At 66.4% G+C, this 17,893-nt stretch overlaps 5 protein-coding genes across 12 annotated transcripts in view; 2 read left to right on the top strand and 3 right to left on the bottom strand.

Annotated features, from left to right (window-relative positions):
- CTNND1 (catenin delta 1) overlaps positions 1-849 on the bottom strand; it is a 30,964-nt gene extending 30,115 nt beyond the window's left edge. For 3 of the 4 annotated variants that reach the window (XM_074586740.1, XM_074586741.1, XM_074586742.1), the window contains exon 1: positions 611-750. The gene's annotated coding sequence lies outside the window, so the exon portion shown is untranslated. Of the gene's footprint in view, positions 1-610 lie in introns of all 4 variants that reach the window. The other variant, XM_074586743.1, reaches the window with a different exon arrangement.
- Positions 850-8,540: 7,691 nt separating this feature from the next.
- On the top strand, positions 8,541-10,459 carry BTBD18 (BTB domain containing 18). Of its 2 annotated transcripts, none has more exons than XM_074586749.1 (3): positions 8,541-8,661; positions 9,274-9,410; positions 9,573-10,459. In XM_074586749.1, exon 3 carries the CDS (start codon positions 9,583-9,585, stop codon positions 10,351-10,353), a length of 771 nt encoding a protein of 256 aa, XP_074442850.1. In that variant the 5' UTR covers positions 8,541-8,661; positions 9,274-9,410; positions 9,573-9,582; the 3' UTR covers positions 10,354-10,459. The 2 variants fall into 2 exon arrangements, with proteins under 2 accessions (XP_074442850.1, XP_074442848.1); XM_074586747.1 differs by having other exon boundaries at positions 8,542-8,661; positions 9,530-10,459.
- On the bottom strand, positions 10,448-12,476 carry SELENOH (selenoprotein H). Of its 4 annotated transcripts, none has more exons than XM_074586753.1 (5): positions 12,083-12,476; positions 11,516-11,690; positions 11,284-11,429; positions 11,097-11,210; positions 10,448-10,672 (listed from the first exon to the last, which is right to left on the bottom strand). In XM_074586753.1, the coding sequence occupies exons 2-4, from the start codon at positions 11,659-11,661 to the stop codon at positions 11,110-11,112; spliced, it is 393 nt and encodes a 130-aa protein (XP_074442854.1). In that variant the 5' UTR covers positions 11,662-11,690; positions 12,083-12,476; the 3' UTR covers positions 10,448-10,672; positions 11,097-11,109. The 4 variants fall into 4 exon arrangements, with proteins under 4 accessions (XP_074442854.1, XP_074442853.1, XP_074442855.1 ...); XM_074586752.1 differs by having other exon boundaries at positions 10,448-10,668; XM_074586754.1 differs by having other exon boundaries at positions 10,448-10,668; positions 11,516-11,751; positions 12,083-12,358.
- TMX2 (thioredoxin related transmembrane protein 2) lies at positions 12,476-15,141 on the bottom strand. Its single transcript, XM_074586750.1, has 8 exons — positions 14,918-15,141; positions 14,236-14,296; positions 13,952-14,065; positions 13,513-13,589; positions 13,329-13,435; positions 13,176-13,241; positions 12,930-13,059; positions 12,476-12,831 (listed from the first exon to the last, which is right to left on the bottom strand). Exons 1-8 carry the CDS (start codon positions 15,104-15,106, stop codon positions 12,685-12,687), a joined length of 891 nt encoding a protein of 296 aa, XP_074442851.1. The 5' UTR covers positions 15,107-15,141; the 3' UTR covers positions 12,476-12,684.
- Positions 15,142-15,299: 158 nt separating this feature from the next.
- Positions 15,300-17,460, top strand: MED19 (mediator complex subunit 19). The gene is made up of 5 exons (XM_074586751.1): positions 15,300-15,545; positions 16,336-16,592; positions 16,679-16,775; positions 16,866-16,960; positions 17,117-17,460. The coding sequence occupies exons 1-5, from the start codon at positions 15,350-15,352 to the stop codon at positions 17,183-17,185; spliced, it is 714 nt and encodes a 237-aa protein (XP_074442852.1). The 5' UTR covers positions 15,300-15,349; the 3' UTR covers positions 17,186-17,460.
- The last annotated feature ends 433 nt before the right edge of the window (positions 17,461-17,893 follow it).

Below are 17,893 nucleotides of genomic sequence, written 5' to 3'. Positions count from 1 at the left end.
CCAACAGAACAAAGGCGGGTAGGACACCGGGGACGAGCCCGTCCTCAGCCGGGCAGGGGCGAGCCCGGGCGGCCGGGACTGGGCTCCCCGGGCCGCCCCATGGCTGAGGTAGTGGCCAGAGCCGGAGCCGAGCCCCGGCAGGGACCGAGCCCGCCCCCGCCCCGCGGCAAGGAGGGGCGCGGTGGGGGCCCCGCCGGTGCCGGCCGCGGGGAGCTGGCACACGGGCGGCCTTTGTTCGGGGCAGGGCGAGCGGCGGCGGGCCGGCACCGGGGGGAGGGAGCGGGACGGCCGCCCGGCCGCCTTTGTGTCGCTCCCCGCGGGCCGAGCCCCGCCAGCGCCGGGCCCCGCCACCCCGGCCCGTCCCGCGGGGCGCGGCTCCGCCTGGCACCGGCCTCCCGGGCACCGACCGGCGTCCGGGGGCCCGGCACCGACCGGAGAGCGCGGCCGGGCGCCGGCCCCGGCGGAGGGCCGCGGGGAGGGCGAGGGCCGGGCCGCCCCCTCCCGCCGCGGGGGCGTGCGGCGCCCGGCAGGCGCCGGCCCGCACCAGCTGCATGCCCCCCCCTCCCTCCCCCGGGCGTGCGGCGGCGAGGACGCCAAGCGCGGGACTCACCGTGGCCGGGCTCCTCGGCGGCGGGCGTGGGGGGGGCGGTCCCGCCCCGCGGTGGCGGCGCGGCCACCCAGCCCGCTCCGCGGTGACCCTCCGCGGCGGCGAGGCGAGGCGGGGAGGGCGTGCGGCGGCGCGGGGCGAGCGGTGCCGGGGGCCGGGCGGGCGGTGGTACCGGTCGGTCAGGCGGCCGGAGAGTCCGCGGTCGCTCGGGCCGCGCCGTGCGCCCCGCGCGCTCCCGCACCTAAAATGGAAGTTGCTCCGGCGGGGCGGGGGGCGGGGCGAGGCGGGGCCGGGTTCCGCCCACTGGCGTCAGCGCGGCCTGCGCCAATGGCGGGCGCAGAGCGGCGCGCCAATGGGCACCGGGGGGCGGGACGGGACGGGACGGGACCGGACCGGGTCGGGGCGGGGCACAGCAGAGAGAATCGGTCCCGGTGGGGTCAGTCCCGGTGAAGTTTGTCCCCCGTGGGGTCTGTCCCGCTTGGGGTCCGTCCTCGTGGAATCTGTCCCCCGTGAGGTCTGTCCCGGTGGGGTCCGTCCCCGTGGGGTCTGTCCCCCATGGGACCTGCCCCAGGGGGTGCGTGTCCCCCAGGTGGGGGTCCACCCTCGGCGGGACCCCCCTCCGGGGAGTGGAGCTGTCCGGGGGATGAGGTGCTCCTCGGGGACAGCCCAGCCCCCCCCAGCACAGAGCCCCCTCCCAGCCTGTCCCGCCGGAGCAGGGGGAGATGAGTGACCCCATCCAGGGTGGAATTTGCCCAGAAGTAGGATGCGGTGGGAGTCAGGCTGAAGACCCCCCCAGGGGCCACCCTCACCCCTCTGGCTCCAGGGAGCTGGTGCTGGCTGGGGCCTGACCAGCACTCAGCCTGGGGGAGCACCGTGAGCCCCCCATCCAGGAGCTCAGCCCAGCAGGATCCTGTCCCATGGGCTCCTTCACCCGAGGCCACGGGTGGAGGGACACAGCTGGTGGCCGGGGACAAGCATGCTGCCAGTCGGTCTAGTGGGGGGACCTGATGGCCCCACTGAAGGCAGCGTGGCCCGTTTTGGGAAGCCCCTTGTGTGGCCAAGGCCGCGTGGGCAGTGAACAGGGAAGGTCTGGGATGAGTGGCGTGGAGGCACGGATAAGACGAGCCAGGGGGGGCGGTGGGGAAGGCGTGGTGGGGGCTGTGGTGGGGAAGGTGCAGGGGCTCAGCGTGGCATTAATGGTGCCTTTCGCCAACACAACCCGCCACAGCATCGTGCTGTGCACAACTTCCACAGCACAAAGCGAACGGTGCTGCCGTCCCCGCTGTTTCCCCGGCACGGAGAAACAGTAGAAGGGGACCTGGGGAGGTGCAGAAAACTATACAGACGGGAAATTTAAACGGGAGGTTTAATAATTGCAACTAATCCAGCCAGAGGAATGTAACTCCAGAATGAGCAGCACTCTGCAAAGGAGCAGCATCATGTCCCAGCCGCTGCTGCTCCACGGCATGGGGTGGGAGCCGAGCTCGGGGGGAGGCTGCCATGAGCACTCTGGCAGCTGAACCTCAGTGCTGGAGGATCCCCCTGCCCCAGGGGGGCGAGGGCGTGACGCAGAGCCTGCCCCGTCCCACGCTCGGTGAGGTGCGGATGTGGGTCCCCCAAAGGTGACACCTTTCTGCCTCGTCCCCTGGGCTGCGTGATCCAGGCACCAGGGAGGATCCTGCCCGCTCCCGATTGCCAAACCATTAGTAAGATAATGACAATAGGGAAAGAGTTGAGGGAGGTTTTGGGTGGGGACAGGTGATTCTTGGGGTAAACATGCATTGCTTGGCAAGGTGAGGAGGAGGCGGGAGCAATGTGATAGCAGCCTGTGAGTGTTTGAAGAAGGTAATCCCCCAGCCGGGGTGGGGTTTGCTGAGGGTGGCGCAAAAGGGTGCAATAAGGAGAAATGGGATTCGGTGCATGTGAAAGGCACATTTAAGGAGACTGTCAGGGCGTGGGACCCCCAAACCCTCTGTGATGTTTGACTGGTAAAATAGATCACCCAACCTGCTGGCTGTAAAGAGCGGGGAGAGCTGGCCTCTGCCCCCCACAGGGCTGAGACCTTCTCCCCGCACCCCTTCACCCTTGTTGTCACCCAAAATGAGCGAGCCGGGCCCCTCTCTGCCCTGTGCCTTGTGTAAGAGCTGCTCCCAGATCGCAAATAATCCTCGGCTGTGTCCCCTCCTCTTCACCCACACAAGGAGGGAGGTGGGTGCGTCCCCCGAGTCCTGGGGATAAGGAGGGAGAAGAGGTGCTCTTGCAATTCCTTCTGGGAAGGAGAGTCCTCGCCTGCCTGTCCCAGGGACTTATGACACCTCTCCCTCAGGGAAAATCCATCAGGGACACCCTACTCCTCCATCCCAGCACCGGTTGCCACCAGACGCCCTTGCAGGCCCCTGCGCGGGCTGTTTGGACACCAGGCTGTCGGTGGGACATGGGTGGGCCCAGCACGATCGCACAAACCCTGGGCCCTCGGCAAAGCAGGGCTGAAACCAGCAGGAAACAGGCACTGGTGTGGGGGAATCACCAGATGGAGCTGTTCCACATCAGCTCACAAACTACTTCAGCCCACACATGGATTCCGAGCATGGCCTCCTTACCCTCCCCATCACCCCCCGAATACTCCGGTCCCCCTGCCCCACCTTGGGGAAGGTGGGTGGCCAAGAACAGGGCGCGCAGACTGTGCTGAGGCATCCCCTGCGTGTAAAACCCCGTCGGACGCAGGCGGCATGGCCCTGCGCGTGGCTGGGAATGGCGCACAGCAGATGGCTGCCCCTGACACAGACAACAGGTAAGTGGCCACCGCCGCAGGAAGCCCAGGGCAGCCTTCTGCTGTGCCTGCTATGCGGACGCACTGTTGCTATTGCAATCATCCCAGAAATTTAACAGCCTTTAAAGTCTTTAGTTTCCTCACAGATTAAACACGCTGTTGGGAACACACCTCTGCTGGCTCCAAGCTGGAGCTGGAGTCAGATCCCTTTGAAGCCGGGCAAGTGCCTCCTGTCCCCAGGGCTGCGGGATGGAGCTGGACAGGGTCTGCCAGTGCATCGTCAGTGCAGGCTCCGGATTCAGCCGTGCGCCGGTACACCCAGTAACTGTGCCAGAACACCCGGTAACGCACGCTTACATTTGAAGGCAGGCTGAACCCCGATCCTCTGGCCACGGCTCCCCTCGCAGCAGGTCACGCTCTTGTTTGAATATAACTACTGTGGCGGAGGAGTCCATCCCACTGCTTCCTGGGAGGAAGAGATGTGTTACTGGCATGGGGAAATTTGCCCTTTTACAGCAATTACGTGTAATAACATCTTGCACATCCCCTTTCATCCTTCAGCGCTGCTGATGCCTTATCCAGATGAGACGCCCAGAAAATGCAGTTACCACCGGAACAGAGCACGACGACTTGTTTACAAGACAGACCAGTGCTCCTCGGCAGCGGGGGCAGGAGGAAGGGGAGGCTGCTGCCTCCAGGCCCCGTGCAGGCGGTTCAGAGAGATGGCCTGCATTGTTCTAAATCAGGATAACAAGGCGCTTCCGCAGCCCCTTTCCTATGGGAATCCCGACAGGTTGTTGTCTTCCCCCAGCACGAGGGGAAGTGTGGCACCATGGGGGTGAAACGACTCATCCGTTGGATGCCAGCATTAAAGGGGAGGAGGGAAGCTGGGGCTGATGGAGCTTTTCAGCCCGAATTCGAAGATGCCAGGCAATAAAGCAAGTGCACAGTCCACCCTGACACCTTCCCGGCACAATGTCTGGCAGCTCCGCATGCTCAGCATGGTATTGGGTCAGAGGAAAGCGAGGAACCTGCCTCCCGCCTGCCTCCTGCTGTGCCTGGGCTCTCCCATGCCTGCAAACTGTCCCGCTTTCACCTTTGGTGTCTGACCTGGCTCCATCCCATCGCACTCTTGGACTGTCTAATTCCTGTTACAACTTTTGCTCAAATGTGCAAATGACTGAAGCGTGTACAGAAATCTCCTTCCCTCCCAGCCCTGCAATGATCTATCACTACTTACAGCGTCGTCTTCTTCCTCTCTCCACCTCCATCCTTCTCCCGGCCACGGACCCTGCCCTCATCCTTCCCTTCTGTGGCAGCTGCAGCAAAGTATGAGGTACTTGACAAGAACAGGGAAACAGGCAGCTCCTGCACTGCAGTGCAGCAACAAAAGCAAAAGGGGACATTGCTGGGAAACAATCATGGCTGTAAGTGAGACCACAGATGAGAATTTCCTCTCTTAAAGAAACCGGCTCAGAACCTGATTTGAGGGCTGGGGAGACACGGGGAAGACATTTGTCCTGTGGGGAGGCCTCTCTTCCTACCAACTGCAGAGGAGCCTGGATAACCAGTGCAGGCTTAGGCTACCTCCAGACTAAGCTTCCTTCCCTCCCCCTCCCCAGTGAATCCCACCAGGAGATAAACCCCGACTGACGTTCCGCATCCCCTGAGTCACCCCGGGCTGTGCCCAGCTGCCCACCAAGGATGGGCGCTTGAGCCCCGTCCCAGCACAGCAAGGGCAGTGCCTGAGGGAACAGCTCCTGCACACCTGAAGGTGCACAGAAAGATTCACAGTCTTATATGTTTTGCTGGTGCGGTGGCAAGAGCTACAGTTGGTTATTTTTAGCCAGCAAATTCTGGCAGTAAATACAGATGTCCATGTTTAAAGAGAAGGGTCAATGGGGCAAAAGGGTGTCAGTGCTTTTTTCAGTTTAGATTATTGGGCTCTGGGTACTAGTAAAAGTTACGCTCATAAAAGGCCTCTTTTGTGTATCTACAATGGGAGTGTTTTCTGGTATTGCTAGATCATGTACTAGTAAATTTTAAGGGCAGACAAGGCTATTGGTGAGGAGGGAGAAGCAGCACCGCAGCTGCTGGGGGGTGCAGTGGAGGAGCAGGCTCTGCATGACGGGGATTAGTGCTGTCGCCTCTGCGAAGCGCCAAAACCGCCTCAAAGCAAAGGGCCTGTGCTGGGCCAGGGTTGTGTGTCGCTGCCCGACAGTGGCTCTGTGAGCCTGCCGGGACAGAGCGCCCTCGGGAGTGCTCAGAGGCAGACCATCGCGGTGGCAGACCCCCAGCTGCCCCACCACCCCCAGGCCCTCGCAGGAAATGTAACTGCCACCCTTCCCATGGCCGCCGCTGGTCCCACTCACTGTCAGGGGCACGCTGGGCTGCCCACGGGGTGGCTCTGGTCCAGGCTGTAGGGTCGCCTCTGCAGGACATCGGGATCCCATTGTCCACGGTGGACCACGAGGCAGAGGAGCATCTATGCCACGTTCCACCTGAAAAAACACTTTGTGTAGGTTGGGGAGGCTCGTGTGGCAACGGGGGACTCAGACCTTTCACAGGAGGAGGCATGGGAGATGTTTTGCACAGCATGAGCCTAAATAATGCCTCTGGAGCTGAGGGACTTTGTCCCTCCTGTCATCTGTCAGCTCAGGAGCCCACGGGGCCCCCAAAACCCCTGTGAACACCAGGGTGGGTGTTCACCCCTCGTCCTGGACACAGCTACCAGCTTCTCCCATGGACAGAGGAGCCGCCGGTGGCCCCGGGTGTGTCCCAGGACAGGGACAGACACGGGTCACTCACCCTTTTATTACCCCTGCCTCTGGGATGGCCTCGGGAGTGAGAAGAAGGACACATGGGGATGTGAAGGGGAGGGAAGAGCCTAGCCATGCCTTGGCCATTGCTGGGGTGGACAAGCAAATGCAGCTCGTTCCTCCACAGCTGGGGCAAGGTGACCAGCCGAACGCCTCGGCCTCTGCTCCCAGCCTGGAGGTGATTTCTCGAGCCACATGAAAGGGAGGAGAGAAGACGCCGCGCATTTCTCCTTTCCTGACAAATGGTGCCCTTGGGGAAGCAGGCAAGGCCAGGGCAGCCTTTCCGTCTCCTGTCGCAGCAGGGCCGTACAGGCACTGGCTGAGCCTGTATGAGAGGACCGAGCCCTGTCCCCGAGCCAGCACCAAAGATTAGGGCTTCTCCAGTACTTGGGATGTTGCCTCACCTGCTGATGGCGAGAGGAAGTCCTTCGATACCAGCGCCTTGGGATTTCGTAATTTTGCTTCACCCAGGCTCTGCATCTCTCCCTTGAGGTCTCTGCCTCACTCAGCTCACCCAGCTGGAAAGTGGTGTCCACTGCTGATGTCCCCCGACTTGCAGGCTCCCCGTCAGAGCTTCCACTGGTGCCCCAGCCTCAGATGGAGAGGAAGGGGTTTTCCTCTCAGCTTTGCTTCTGATCCCCACTCAGTAAACCCCCCTCTGCCATCTCAGCATGGTTGGGGCACAACACAAAACATTACACCGCGGTGGGGAAGCACAGGCGGCTCGCCATGTCCTGGGACCAGCTACGTCCCTTCTGTAGGGTTGCGGAGGCGTTCTCTGACAGTGTGTCTCATGGGGAGAGTTCCAGGGATGGGACTAGGGGCCGACGGGGAGCCGCAGGCAGATCACCAGGCTGGGGACGGGTTTAAAAGCACAAGGCAGCAGCAGTTAGGCTCTGAAATCATCAGGCAGGGCCCTCTGTCAGGGTCCGGATCCATCTGCTCCCAGTGAATTCAAGCCTTCCAAGTGACAGCTCTGACCACTGTAATTCCAAAAGATTGCAAGGGGAGGGGGAGGAAACATCTCTATTTTTCTTCTATTTTTAAGAGCATATGATAGCACTTTGATACAAAATTACGTGTTTTGCTGTATCCCTCAGTATTTACGGTTGGGCTGCAAGCCACCCGAGGTCAGTGGAAAGACTGCCACTAACCTCAGCGGCCGCTGGCCTGGGCCCATCATCAGGCACTTTCTTCCTTGGTTTGTGTCTTGCATGCAGCAAAAATGTAGAAAAAAAAAACCCCAACACCCTCACATGTCAAACCAGATGAAAATCCATCTGCAAAGCCACAGAAAATAGCAGGGGATAATACTGCATTTGAAAACTTTGTAGGTTTAAAATCTACGGCGTCATTTAGACTCCTATTCTTCTGCAGCTCTTGAAATTTCCACCCACTTTGGATGTTTGTAAGAACGGCTAATATCTCCGGGCAGTCGGGCTGGGATTATTATAATTGTTGTTCGTGTGTGTGGAGTGACTGACGCAGATGTTTTTACAATGGATGCTTTATAAAATGACAAAATACTTTCAGACTAAGTAGGCAGCATCGTTTGCATGAAGGATGGCTTCCAAAATACCCACCATCAATCTTCCCCTTTCTGCCTGCTGTCTGTGTCACCCGCGCCTCCCAAGAGAGGCGTCAGCGAGCCACGAAAACACCATTTCTCAAACACAAGGCCACAGTAGATTTTGAAAATCCAAAACAAGGCCCAGCACAGGGCTCTGTACTAATGAACTCCAGTGCCATCCTGCCAAGAGGCGCTGCTTGGCAGACAGCATGCTCCCCAGTTATTTTTGTGTGCTTCAGTGCCATAGGGACGGTGACCAGGAGTGGCACAGAGCTCGTTCCTCAGATTACGGCCTGTCCATGCCCTGTGGGAGCAGGGCAAAGGCCGGGGCAGGGCGGCCGTCCCCTCCTCACCTCCCTGCACCCCTGTGGGCACAGGGGCTCGGTCTTGCTGCCTGCCGCCTTCCACACTCCGAGGCCCAGGGGCTGTGTTGAGCAGAACCACGTAGGACACCACTTAGCGATAGAACACCAGCACTTGCCTTCAGACTCCTGCTGTCGGCATCACCGCCAGAGGAAGGCCAAGGGAAACGGCCAGGGTCACAGCGGGGAGGCCATGTCGGCGGAGGCCTGCAATGGGCACTCCCCCGACCCCGCGCCCGCCCCCGCAGCCCCGGCCCCCCCAGTCACCGCCCTGTCATGGCGTCCGAGCCCCTCTCAGCCCGCGCCCCGCCCTCGCGTCCTTCCCGCCACAGCCGCTGCCGCGTCTCCATTGGCTGGCTGGTGCGATTGACCGGCAGGATGGGCCAATGGCGAGGCTGCCGCTGGGCGGGGCGAGGCGCGGGGACACGCGAGGCGGCGGGCGCGAGGCGTGCGCGTGGCGCGAGGAGTGAGCGCGGCCGCCCCGGTCCCGGTCCCGGTCCCGGTCCCGGTCCCGGTCCCGGTCCCGGTGGCAGGTACGGGGCGGGCCCGGGACGGGGGCCGAGGGGCCGGGGCGGGGGCCGAGGGGCCGGGGCCGGGACGGGGGGCTGCGGCCGCGCCTCAGGCTGTAGGCAGGCGGAGGGGCCGACGGCCGGCTCCAAACCCGCCTGTTTTCCCCCCAAAATCGCTGTGGCCAGCGCCCTCTGGTGGCCGAGCGGAGCCCCGGGGAGAGGCGGGGCCGCTGCGAGGCCCGGTGGAGCTCGGCCTGGCCGCTGCACGGGCGACCGGGCCTGCACGGGGGGTTGCAGGGTCAGCGGATGGACACGCAGGCAGCCCACGGGCGCGCACGGCTGTCACCGTGGCTGTGGCACGGCCATCATCATGGCATGTCTGTGACATGGATGTCTCACGGCTGTTGCACGGCTGTGGCTGTAGCATAGCTGTCCCATGGCTGCGTGAGCCATTGCACAGACACGCGAGGCTCTGTGCAGTGGCTGTGAGCCGCGGGGACCACCGCATGGCTTCAGGGGTGGTGCAAAACGTGCCTGCACCTGCGCTGGCCCCACTGTGTCCAAACCGTTCAGCCCGGTCTGAGACGGGGAGGCGGGTGCAGTCCCCGTGACCCCAGCGCCGTGCTGTCTCTGCAGGGTGCCCATGGGCTCTCCGCCAGCTGCCCCCAGGCTGCTTTACCGCAGCACCCGCCTGCTTCGCACTGCCTTCCAGCAGCTCCACCAGCAGCAGCAGCGAGACGACGTCTTCTGTGACGTGGTCCTGCAGGCTGAAGGTGAGCGGGCAGCATGGCTACGGAGGTGCTGGCGCCCTCAGCGTCCCTGCCACCCCCCAGGGGAAATCAGGGAGAGCAGGGGGGGCGGCAGGGTGGTGACAGGCGCTGTTGCATTGCAGGTGAGGCGGTGGTGGCCCACTGCTGCCTCCTCTCTGTCTGCAGCCCCTTCTTCATGGAGCAGCTGCGCCGGGAGCTGCCCCCCCAGGGTGGCAGGGTGGTGCTGGAGCTGGGGGGGCTGAAGATCGAGGCACTGCGCAAGCTGGTGCGGTTCCTCTACACCGCCGAGCTGGAGGCTACGCGCGAGGAGGTGCAGGAGGTGCTGGCAGCCGCCCGCCACCTCCGTGTCACTGAGCTGGAGTCACTGCAGCTGCGGGGGGGGCGCCTGGTGAGGCCAGGGCCCCAGCGGCAGCTCGATCGCTCCTGCCTGCAACCCTCCCGGCACAGCTCCCCCATGGGGGTGGGTGCCAAGGCTGAGCCCGGCAGTGCCAGCAGTGCCCCTGGGAGTGCTGGTGTCCCCCCGCAGGGGCGGCTGTGCTCTCCAGGGACCTTGGACCCCAGCCCTGGCCCCGTGGGGCGGGTGAAGCTGCGGAAGGTGGAGAGTGGGGGGTGCTGGGAGGTGGTGCGGGAGAGGCAGCCCCCCGCTGCCTTGGCCGTGGGTGACGTGGGGGCAGCAGAACTGCGGCCCCCACCAGACCTGGGTGCAGTGGGGCGGGTGGGCAGGCGCTGCCCGCCCCAGCAGCCCCCCTGGAGGAAGCAGGGCCAGGTGCCCACCCCACCCCAGCAGGGCTGTGGGCAGGCGGTGCTGCTGGGGGACCCCCTGGGTGACCCTGAGGAGGAGGAGGTGGACGTGGGGATGGCGGAACCATGCCTGCCCCCCGGCATCTGCTGCGTCTGGCCCTGTCCCTCCTCCGGGTCGGATGAGGAGGTGGATGTCCTTGCCTAGGGGGGCTGTGCCCTCCCTCCCCTACACTTGCAGTTCAGGCAGGGAGGCCCCCCCGGCGAAGGGGCTGCGTGGCACTGAAATAAAGTGTTGGAGCTGGCAGAGCTGCACCATGGGGCTGCCAAGCTTTATTGGGGAACAGCAGGGGGACAAGAAGGGGTGTGGGGGGACAAGGAGGGGTGTGGGGGAACAAGGGGGGGCCAGTGGCGGCTGCCTGTGGCGGAGCTGCAGCATCGGAGACGGGACTGGGGCTGGCGGGTGCCCCCCACTTCGTCTCGCCTCTTCATGGACGCTCATGCCACAGATGCCGGTCCTGGTCTGGCTGGGGGTTGAGGGCAGTCAGGGTGGGGTCTGTGTCCCTGCCTCCATCCCATCCCTGTCCCATCCCTACCATCGTGTCCCCATCATCCCATCTCTGTCCATATCCCATCCCTGGCCTCGTCCCGTCCCTGTCTCATCCCTGTCTCCATCCCAGCCCTGTTCCCGACCTGTCCCATTCCCATCTTGTCCTGTCCCATCCCATCCCTGTCCCCATGCAGCCCCTGTCCCCATCCCATCCTCATCTCAGTTCTGTCCCTATCCCCTCCTGTCCCCATCCTAACCTGTCCTATGCCTCTTCCTGTCCTGTCCCCATCCCATCCCTGGCCTCGTCCCTATTCCTATCTTGTCCCCATTCCCATCTCAGCCCTGTCCCCGTCCTGTCCTTGTTGCAGTCCTGTCCCCATCCCCTCCCTGTCCCTGCTCACCTGGCTGCTGTCTCTATGCCAAGCTGCTCTTCAGGGCCTCCACCACGGCCTCTGGCTGGGGGAACTTCAGCTTGCGGGGGGGCCCCTTCCTGATGCCACTCCAGAGCTCCACGGCTGGGGAGGTGACGGGGGACGGGTGAGGGGTGCCGGGGAGCCCCCCCGCCGCCCCCCCGGCCCCGGCACTCACTGCTGCCGTCCTCCTTCACCAGGGACACCTCGAAGCTGTTCCTGCGCGGCGGGCGGGGGTTGATGTCCACGGGGAGGTGGGCGGCGGCCCCGCGCAGGGCCTCGCTCAGCGCCGCCGCCGTGCGCCCGAACACCCGTCAGCTCTTGCTGGGGGGACACGGGGGGGTTAACAGCCGGAGCCCCCCGGAACCCCCCCGGGCACCGGGGCGGCGCTGGGCCGCGGGGCCGCTCACCAGTGCTCGATGACGACGCGGGGGCCAGCGACCCCCGGGCTGCTCTCGCCCGGGGCGTGCGCCCGCTTCGGCGGGGGCTCCGCCGGCTCCGCTGCCTCGGCCGCCGCCGGCCGCGGGGCGCCGCGCTTCCTCCGACGGGGAGCCATACTTCGGGGAGCCGCGGGCGATGGGGATCCTGCGGGGGGGACCCCGGGGATCCGCTACCGGGGGCAGGGAGGGTCCCAACGGTGGTCCTGCTTTGGGAGGGGTACAGGAGGGGCCGGTCCCCAGGGCACGACCGCGGGGGCAGGCAATGGGGGGGGGGGGTGTCCCCGCTGGGATCCTGCCCTAGCGGGCGGGAAGGGGGTGCCGAGAACCCCGCTTTGGGGGAGCGGGCGGGGAGGGGGGGTCCCGGCGCTGGGGTCCCGGGGATGCTATCGCGGTGCAGGGGCGGGGGCCCGGGGTCCTGCTTTGGGGGAGCGGGCGGGGAGGGGGGGAGTTCTGGGTGTCCCGCCGCGGGGAGAGGGAGGGACCGGGCCGGTGGGGTGGGGGTGCTGCGGATCCCGGTGCAGCCGCACCACCTCCTACCTGCCGCGCCGCGCCGACCACGTGCCGCGACCGCAGGGCGCCGCGCTGGCCGCCGCCACTCGGGGGGGCGCACGGGGTGTGGTGTGTGTGTGTCGGTCGGGCTGAACGGCGCTCCGGCGCCCGCGGGCCAGGGCACCGAGCCGCCCCCCCACCTTTCCCCTCCCCGGGACCCGCTCGCCCTCTTCCCGGGTCGGCGGTGGCGGGCCGGGCCGGGCCGCGGTACCGGACAGACCTCCCCCCCCCGGCAGCCGCGGTGGTTCCGCTCGCGCGCCAGCCGCTGCCTGGCCCCGCCCCGCCCCGCCCGCCAATCAGAGCGCGGCGTCCTCCCAAACTCCCTCCCCAGCGGCCCCGCCCCCCGGCGGGTCAGGGTCGGGGTCGGGGTCGGGGTCAGGGTCAGGGTCAGGGTCCGTTTATTGTCAGCGATGAGGATGAGCGTTACCCGCGGCGGGGCCGGGTCTGTCCTACGGCCCTGCTGGGCCCTGCCCGCGCCGGGGCTCCCCACGGGGCCGGGGCTGGGCCGGGCCCCAGGCAGGGCGGGGCGGCCCCCAGGGACGGTGCCCGGGGCGGGGTGAGGTGCGATGGATGATGGCCTGGGGCAGCTTCTACTTGTCCTTCTTGGTCTCCCCGTCGGGGTGCCCGGCGGCGGCCTGCGCCCCAGGGGGCTCCTCGGGCCCCTCCTCCCGCGGCTTCGACTGCTTCTTGGCCTTCTGGTAGAGCTCGTTCAGGTTGAACTCACGGATCACGTTCTCCTGCGGACCAGAGGCAGTGTCAGCACCCCCGACCCCACCTTCCCAGGGCACCGGCTGGGTGCGGAGCCCCCTCCTGCCCCGGGGGAAGTCCCACCCACCTCGGAGAAAGTCCAGGACACAGCCCGTCCCTTCTTGTCAATCTGGGGCCGGCGCATGGTCTCTGTCCCGCCCTGGAAGAGGATGAGGGTGGGCAGCTGCTTGGTGAGGGGCGAGGTGCTGACCTTGTACCTGCAGCAGGAGGGGGAGAGGCCAACGGTGACCCCCGGCAGCTGGAGGGGGTGCGGGAGCTCCCGGGGGCTCTGCCCTGGGACAGGCCCTGCTGCCCAGGCTGTCTTCCCCCAGACCTGGTGCTGACATCCGTGTACCGGCCGACGTCCACCTTCCCGAAGTGCAGCCCTGGACAGTTGTACCTGGGGAGGACGAGGACACACGGCTGTGTCACAGGTGACTGCAGGGCCGGGACCACCTCACCGAGGCCCCCGGCGGGCACCACTCACTTGAGAGAGAGGTCGGCAAAGATGGGGGCAAAGGACTGGCACTCGCTGGACCAGTTGGCAAAGAACTCGACGATCCAGGTCACCCGTTTGTCCCGGTCCAGCTCCTCCTGCCGCAGGGGTGTGGGGCTCAGCGGGGGATGGCGGGCAGAGACCCCTGGCACCCCCCCGGGGAGGGGATACTCACATCGATGGTCTTGTCGCTGAAATACTTGATGTACTCGGGGCCCATGTAGAGGGGGGGCTTGCAGGTCATCAGGAACACTGCAACGACAGTGCCCCTGAGGCTTCCGTGCCTCCACAGCGCCCAGGATGGGTCTGGGATCAGGCCCCTCCTGCCCCAGAGCCGTCCGGGGGCAACCAAGGCAGAGCGAGCCCTGCGGCAGGCAGACTTGCCCCTCAAGGCGCTTCCTGAGCCCCGCCTGGCCCACTGCCGCCCCCTGAGCCCATAGAGAGTCCTTACACTCGCAGCCGCCTCCAGCAGCGAATTGCACAGGTCAGCCCCATGGCAGAAGGGGGCTCCGGCCCTTCCAGCCAGGTGGGGTAGAGGACAGGCCGAGCTGCACCAAGGGGGCAGCACTGCCGCCCCCAGTGCTGCAGTTTTCCCCCACCCCGGCAGGCCTCACCTATGCAGAGTGTGAGATAGAGCAGGCCCATGCGGATGTCGAGGCGGAAGAAGAGGATGGCGTTTGCCACTTTGCTGAACATGAAGATGTTCCCAATGTGCTGCTCCACGGTGACTGGAGAAGGGAGAGAGGAATAGAAGATGAGGCCAGATCAACTGAGAAGACGAGAGGGAATCCTGAGGGTAGGCCAGATGTGGTCCTCAGATCCCAACCCATCCAGCTCCTTGGGGGAGGAACCACAAGCAGCCCCCTGTGCCCACCCCACAGCACAGGCCCCAACTCACTGGAGCGTCGGTTCTTCATCATCACGATGGCGCTGAGGAACATGAGGATCTCCACTTCCCGCTGGGACAGGAGAGATGGTGTGAGCAGGAGGCACCCCCGGCACCATGCAGCCACCCAGTGCTGCCGAGATGCAGTGCTGGCCGCAGCTGTACTGCCCTCCCGCAGTCAGGCTGCTCCTGGCCCAGCCTGGCACGGGGACGAGCGGCCGTGCCAGGCCCTGCTGGCCCCAGGTGCCTGCCAGTTCCCTGCCTCCTCCTGGAGCCTTTCCCTCCTGCATTCTGCGGCAGACACAGCAAGGAGGAGGGGTTGCCCCTGCAATGACGGGCACAGCCCCCCATCCTCGCCGGTGCCTGGGGAGCCCCTCATCATTGGGACGGCACCGGCAGAGCAACGCCAGCAGCTACCGGGCTTCCCCCTCCCTCAGCAGGGCCGGAGGCGCAGGAGCAGAGGTGGGCAGGGCCCAGGGGCGCAGGGACTGGGGGGGACACGGCAGGCCCGGCAGGCTGCAGGGGCGGGAGGGGAGCCAGGCCCGGAAGAGGGAGAAAGCCGAGGGGGTGCGGGGTCTGCCGGGGGGCGCGGGGGTGGTTCGGGTCGCGCGAGGCCGGGCCCGGGCCGCGACAGGGGATGCGGGGCCGGGGGTGCGGGGCCGCGCCGGGGCAGCGCCAGGCCGAGCCGCCTCACCCAGTCGAAGTCGCAGGGGTTGCCGTCCTCCCGCTGCGAGGGCAGCCCCTGGCAGAGCGGCGGGACCTTGCGGACGAGCAGGAAGGCGGTGGCCAGCAGGGCGGAGAGCGGGTAGTAGGGCCGCGCCAGCCAGCGGCACAGCCCCGGCACCGAGTACAACAGCGCCAGCAGCGGTGCCAACACCGCCATCTTCCCTCCGCGCGCGGCCGCTCCTCCACAGGGGGCGGGACTCCTCCCCCACTGACCAATAGCGAGCGGCGCCGTCAAGGGCGTCCCACACCGCTGCGGACCAATGCAGGGGGGAGGAGAGAAGCCGCCAATCAGAGGCCGGGCCAGAGTCTCCCTTAGCAACGGTGGCGGCGGGCGGGGCCTGGGCGGGGCCGGACCAATCGCAGCGGGGCGGGTCGGCCCCGCGCGGGGCAGGCCGGGAAGATGGAGAACTTCTCGGCGCTGTTCGGCGGGGCCGAGCCGCCGCCTGCCGCCGCCGCCGCCGCCCTGGGCTTCGGGCCCGCCAAGGCTCCGGGCGCGGGAGCCGCGCCGCCCCCCGCCGCCGCCGCGCCGCCGCCGGGCGAGGATGCGGCCCGCAAGGCCACCGCCGGCCCCTTCTACCTGCTGAGGGAGCTGCCAGGTGCGGGGCGGGGCTGCGGGGTGGGGGGCGGGCGCCGCGCTCGGCCAATCGGAGCGGCGGAGCGGCGGCGCGGTTGTAACTGGCGGTGCGGCGGGCCAATGAGGGGAGAGGGTGGTGGGCGGGGAGGCGCGGACTGACAGCGCGTCTGGCCAATGAGCGTGCGGGGGGGACGGGGCCAGGCAGCTCGCGGTCGAGGGGGGAAAAGGGGCCTTGGGGGGACCGGGCCGGGGGTCCCGGTGCTCGGGGAGGGGAAGAGGATCGAGACCGAGGGGGATCGCCGGGGCGGGGAGCGGGGCCGGGGGGACAGGGGCTCGGGATTGGGGGATGGTCCCGGTGCCCGTTGTGAGGAGGGGGATCGAGACCGGGGGGTTGCCGGGGGAGTCGCGGGGCGGGGGGTCCCGGTGCCCGGGGTGGGGAAGGGGATCGAGACCACGGGGTCGCCGGGGAGGGGTCCCTGATGCGGAGTCGGGGTCCCGGGGCGGGTGTGGGGGGATCCCGCCCGGGTGGCGCCTTCCCTTCCCTTCCCTTCCCTTCCCTTCCCTTCCCTTCCCTTCCCTTCCCTTCCCTTCCCTTCCCTTCCCTTCCCTTCCCTTCCCTTCCCTTCCCTTCCCTTCCCTTCCCTTCCCTTCCCTTCCCTTCCCTTCCCTTCCCTTCCCTTCCCTTCCCTTCCCTTCCCTTCCCTTCCCTTCCCTTCCCTTCCCTTCCCTTCCCTTCCCTTCCCTTCCCTTCCCTTCCCTTCCCTTCCCTTCCCTTCCCTTCCCTTCCCACCCCGCGGCGGCGGCTGGCGCAGGCACCATGGAGCTGACGGGCAGCACCAACCTGATCACGCACTACAACCTGGAGCACGCCTACAACAAGTTCTGCGGCAAGAAGGTGAAGGAGAAGCTCAGCAACTTCCTCCCTGACCTGCCCGGCATGATCGACCTGCCCGGATCCCACGACAACAGCAGCCTGCGCTCCCTCATCGAGAAGCCCCCCATCTGCGGCAGCTCCTTCACCCCCCTCACCGGCACCATGCTGACGGGCTTCCGCCTCCACGCCGGCCCGGTGAGCCTGGGGCCGGGAGCCGGGGGCGGCCGCTCGGGGTGGGAGGCGCCCGGCCCGGCCTGACCAGCCCCATCTCCCCTCCCCAGCTGCCCGAGCAGTGCCGCCTGATGCACATCCAGCCACCCAAGAAGAAGAACAAGCACAAGCACAAGCAGAGCCGCACCCAGGATCCTGTCCCCCCAGGTAAGGAGCTGCGCCTCGCTGCCGCAGCCGCCCCCTCCCCGGCCCAGCCCCGGGGGCTGCCCAGCTCCCCCAGTGCTCTTGTTTCTTCAGAAACCCCCTCGGACTCCGACCACAAGAAGAAAAAGAAGAAAAAAGAGGAGGATCCAGAACGGAAGAGGAAGAAGAAAGAGAAGAAGAAAAAGAAGGTGGGTGGGGAGAGCCGGGGTCTGACTCCCAGCCTGTGCCCACCCCGGGGGGCGTCTGGCAGTGAGTTTGGCCCAGGGCAGGGCCCCACTCCCCGGGGAAGCTGCTGTGGAGCTGCGGTCTCACAGGATACGTGTCTGTCTGTCCTTCCTCCGCAGAACCGGCACAGCCCGGAGCACCCGGGGGTGGGCAGCTCCCAGGCCAGCAGCAGCAGCAGCTTGCGGTGAGGCCGCGCCGGCGCCACCCCGGGGATCCCCCTGCCACCGGGAGCGGCCCCGACTGACTGGGGAGGGACTCACCCCTCCTGCAGCGCTTAGCAGGGGGGCTCGGGCTGGCCTGTCCTCCCCCCCGGCAGAGAGGACACCCCTGCAGTGCCCCGGGACCAGGGGACACAGACTGTGCTGGCACTGGAGCTGCTGACCTTGGCGTTTTATACCAAAACAACCCGGTGCATCGGGGCCTCTCTTTTTTAGTCACCTTTTAATTAAAGTCTCTGCTCTGAGGAGGGGCTGGTGGCTGCTGCAACCCTCGGCCATCACGGTGAGGTGAGGAGCTGAGACCGGGGAAGCCCATTGGGCGCGTGGGGTCAGCGCTGCCCCGACACACTGCGCTGTGGGAGGGAGGGTCGTGGCCGAGCTCCTGCCTCTGCTCCTGCCCGACCAGGGGGCGGTGGAGGGGGCAGAGCCCTGGGCTGGGGGCTCCTGCCTTGGCTGGGGCTGCTGGTCTGGGTTGAGGGGCTCTGCCCCCCCAGCCCCTCACGTCCCAGGCCTGCCCAGGACGGGAGTCATCCCAGAGTGGCACCGTGTCCCCATGCGGCGGTGGCTGCTGGCAGAGCACCCGGGGCTGCCATCGGCACCAGGAGCTCCAGAAGCAGCCATGGCGAGGGCCGCCTCTGGTCCCAGCCTCTCAGGCAGGAGCCTGGGCCTCCTCAGCTC

Source organism: Larus michahellis, chromosome 4 (genome assembly GCF_964199755.1).
Source record: "Larus michahellis chromosome 4, bLarMic1.1, whole genome shotgun sequence".
Taxonomy (NCBI): domain Eukaryota; kingdom Metazoa; phylum Chordata; class Aves; order Charadriiformes; family Laridae; genus Larus; species Larus michahellis.
Note: the sequence above shows the minus strand (reverse complement) of the source record. Positions and strands in the feature narration are given on the sequence as shown.

What these genes read in the sequence shown, in the direction of transcription:
- TMX2 (XM_074586750.1), bottom strand. Translation starts at nt 15,106, where the DNA reads ATGGCGGTGTTGGCACCGCTGCTGGCGCTGTTGTACTCGGTGCCGGGG. An exon ending in CTATCTCACACTCTGCATAG is followed by an intron (nt 13,590 to 13,951) that starts GTGAGGCCTGCC and finishes CTGTCGTTGCAG; the next exon opens with TGTTCCTGATGACCTGCAAG. An exon ending in TTTGCCGACCTCTCTCTCAA is followed by an intron (nt 13,242 to 13,328) that starts GTGAGTGGTGCC and finishes CGTCCTCCCCAG; the next exon opens with GTACAACTGTCCAGGGCTGC.
- MED19 (XM_074586751.1), top strand. Translation starts at nt 15,350, where the DNA reads ATGGAGAACTTCTCGGCGCTGTTCGGCGGGGCCGAGCCGCCGCCTGCC. An exon ending in TCCGCCTCCACGCCGGCCCG is followed by an intron (nt 16,593 to 16,678) that starts GTGAGCCTGGGG and finishes TCCCCTCCCCAG; the next exon opens with CTGCCCGAGCAGTGCCGCCT. An exon ending in CCAGGATCCTGTCCCCCCAG is followed by an intron (nt 16,776 to 16,865) that starts GTAAGGAGCTGC and finishes TTGTTTCTTCAG; the next exon opens with AAACCCCCTCGGACTCCGAC.
- BTBD18 (XM_074586747.1), top strand. Translation starts at nt 9,281, where the DNA reads ATGGGCTCTCCGCCAGCTGCCCCCAGGCTGCTTTACCGCAGCACCCGC. An exon ending in CGTGGTCCTGCAGGCTGAAG is followed by an intron (nt 9,411 to 9,529) that starts GTGAGCGGGCAG and finishes GTTGCATTGCAG; the next exon opens with GTGAGGCGGTGGTGGCCCAC.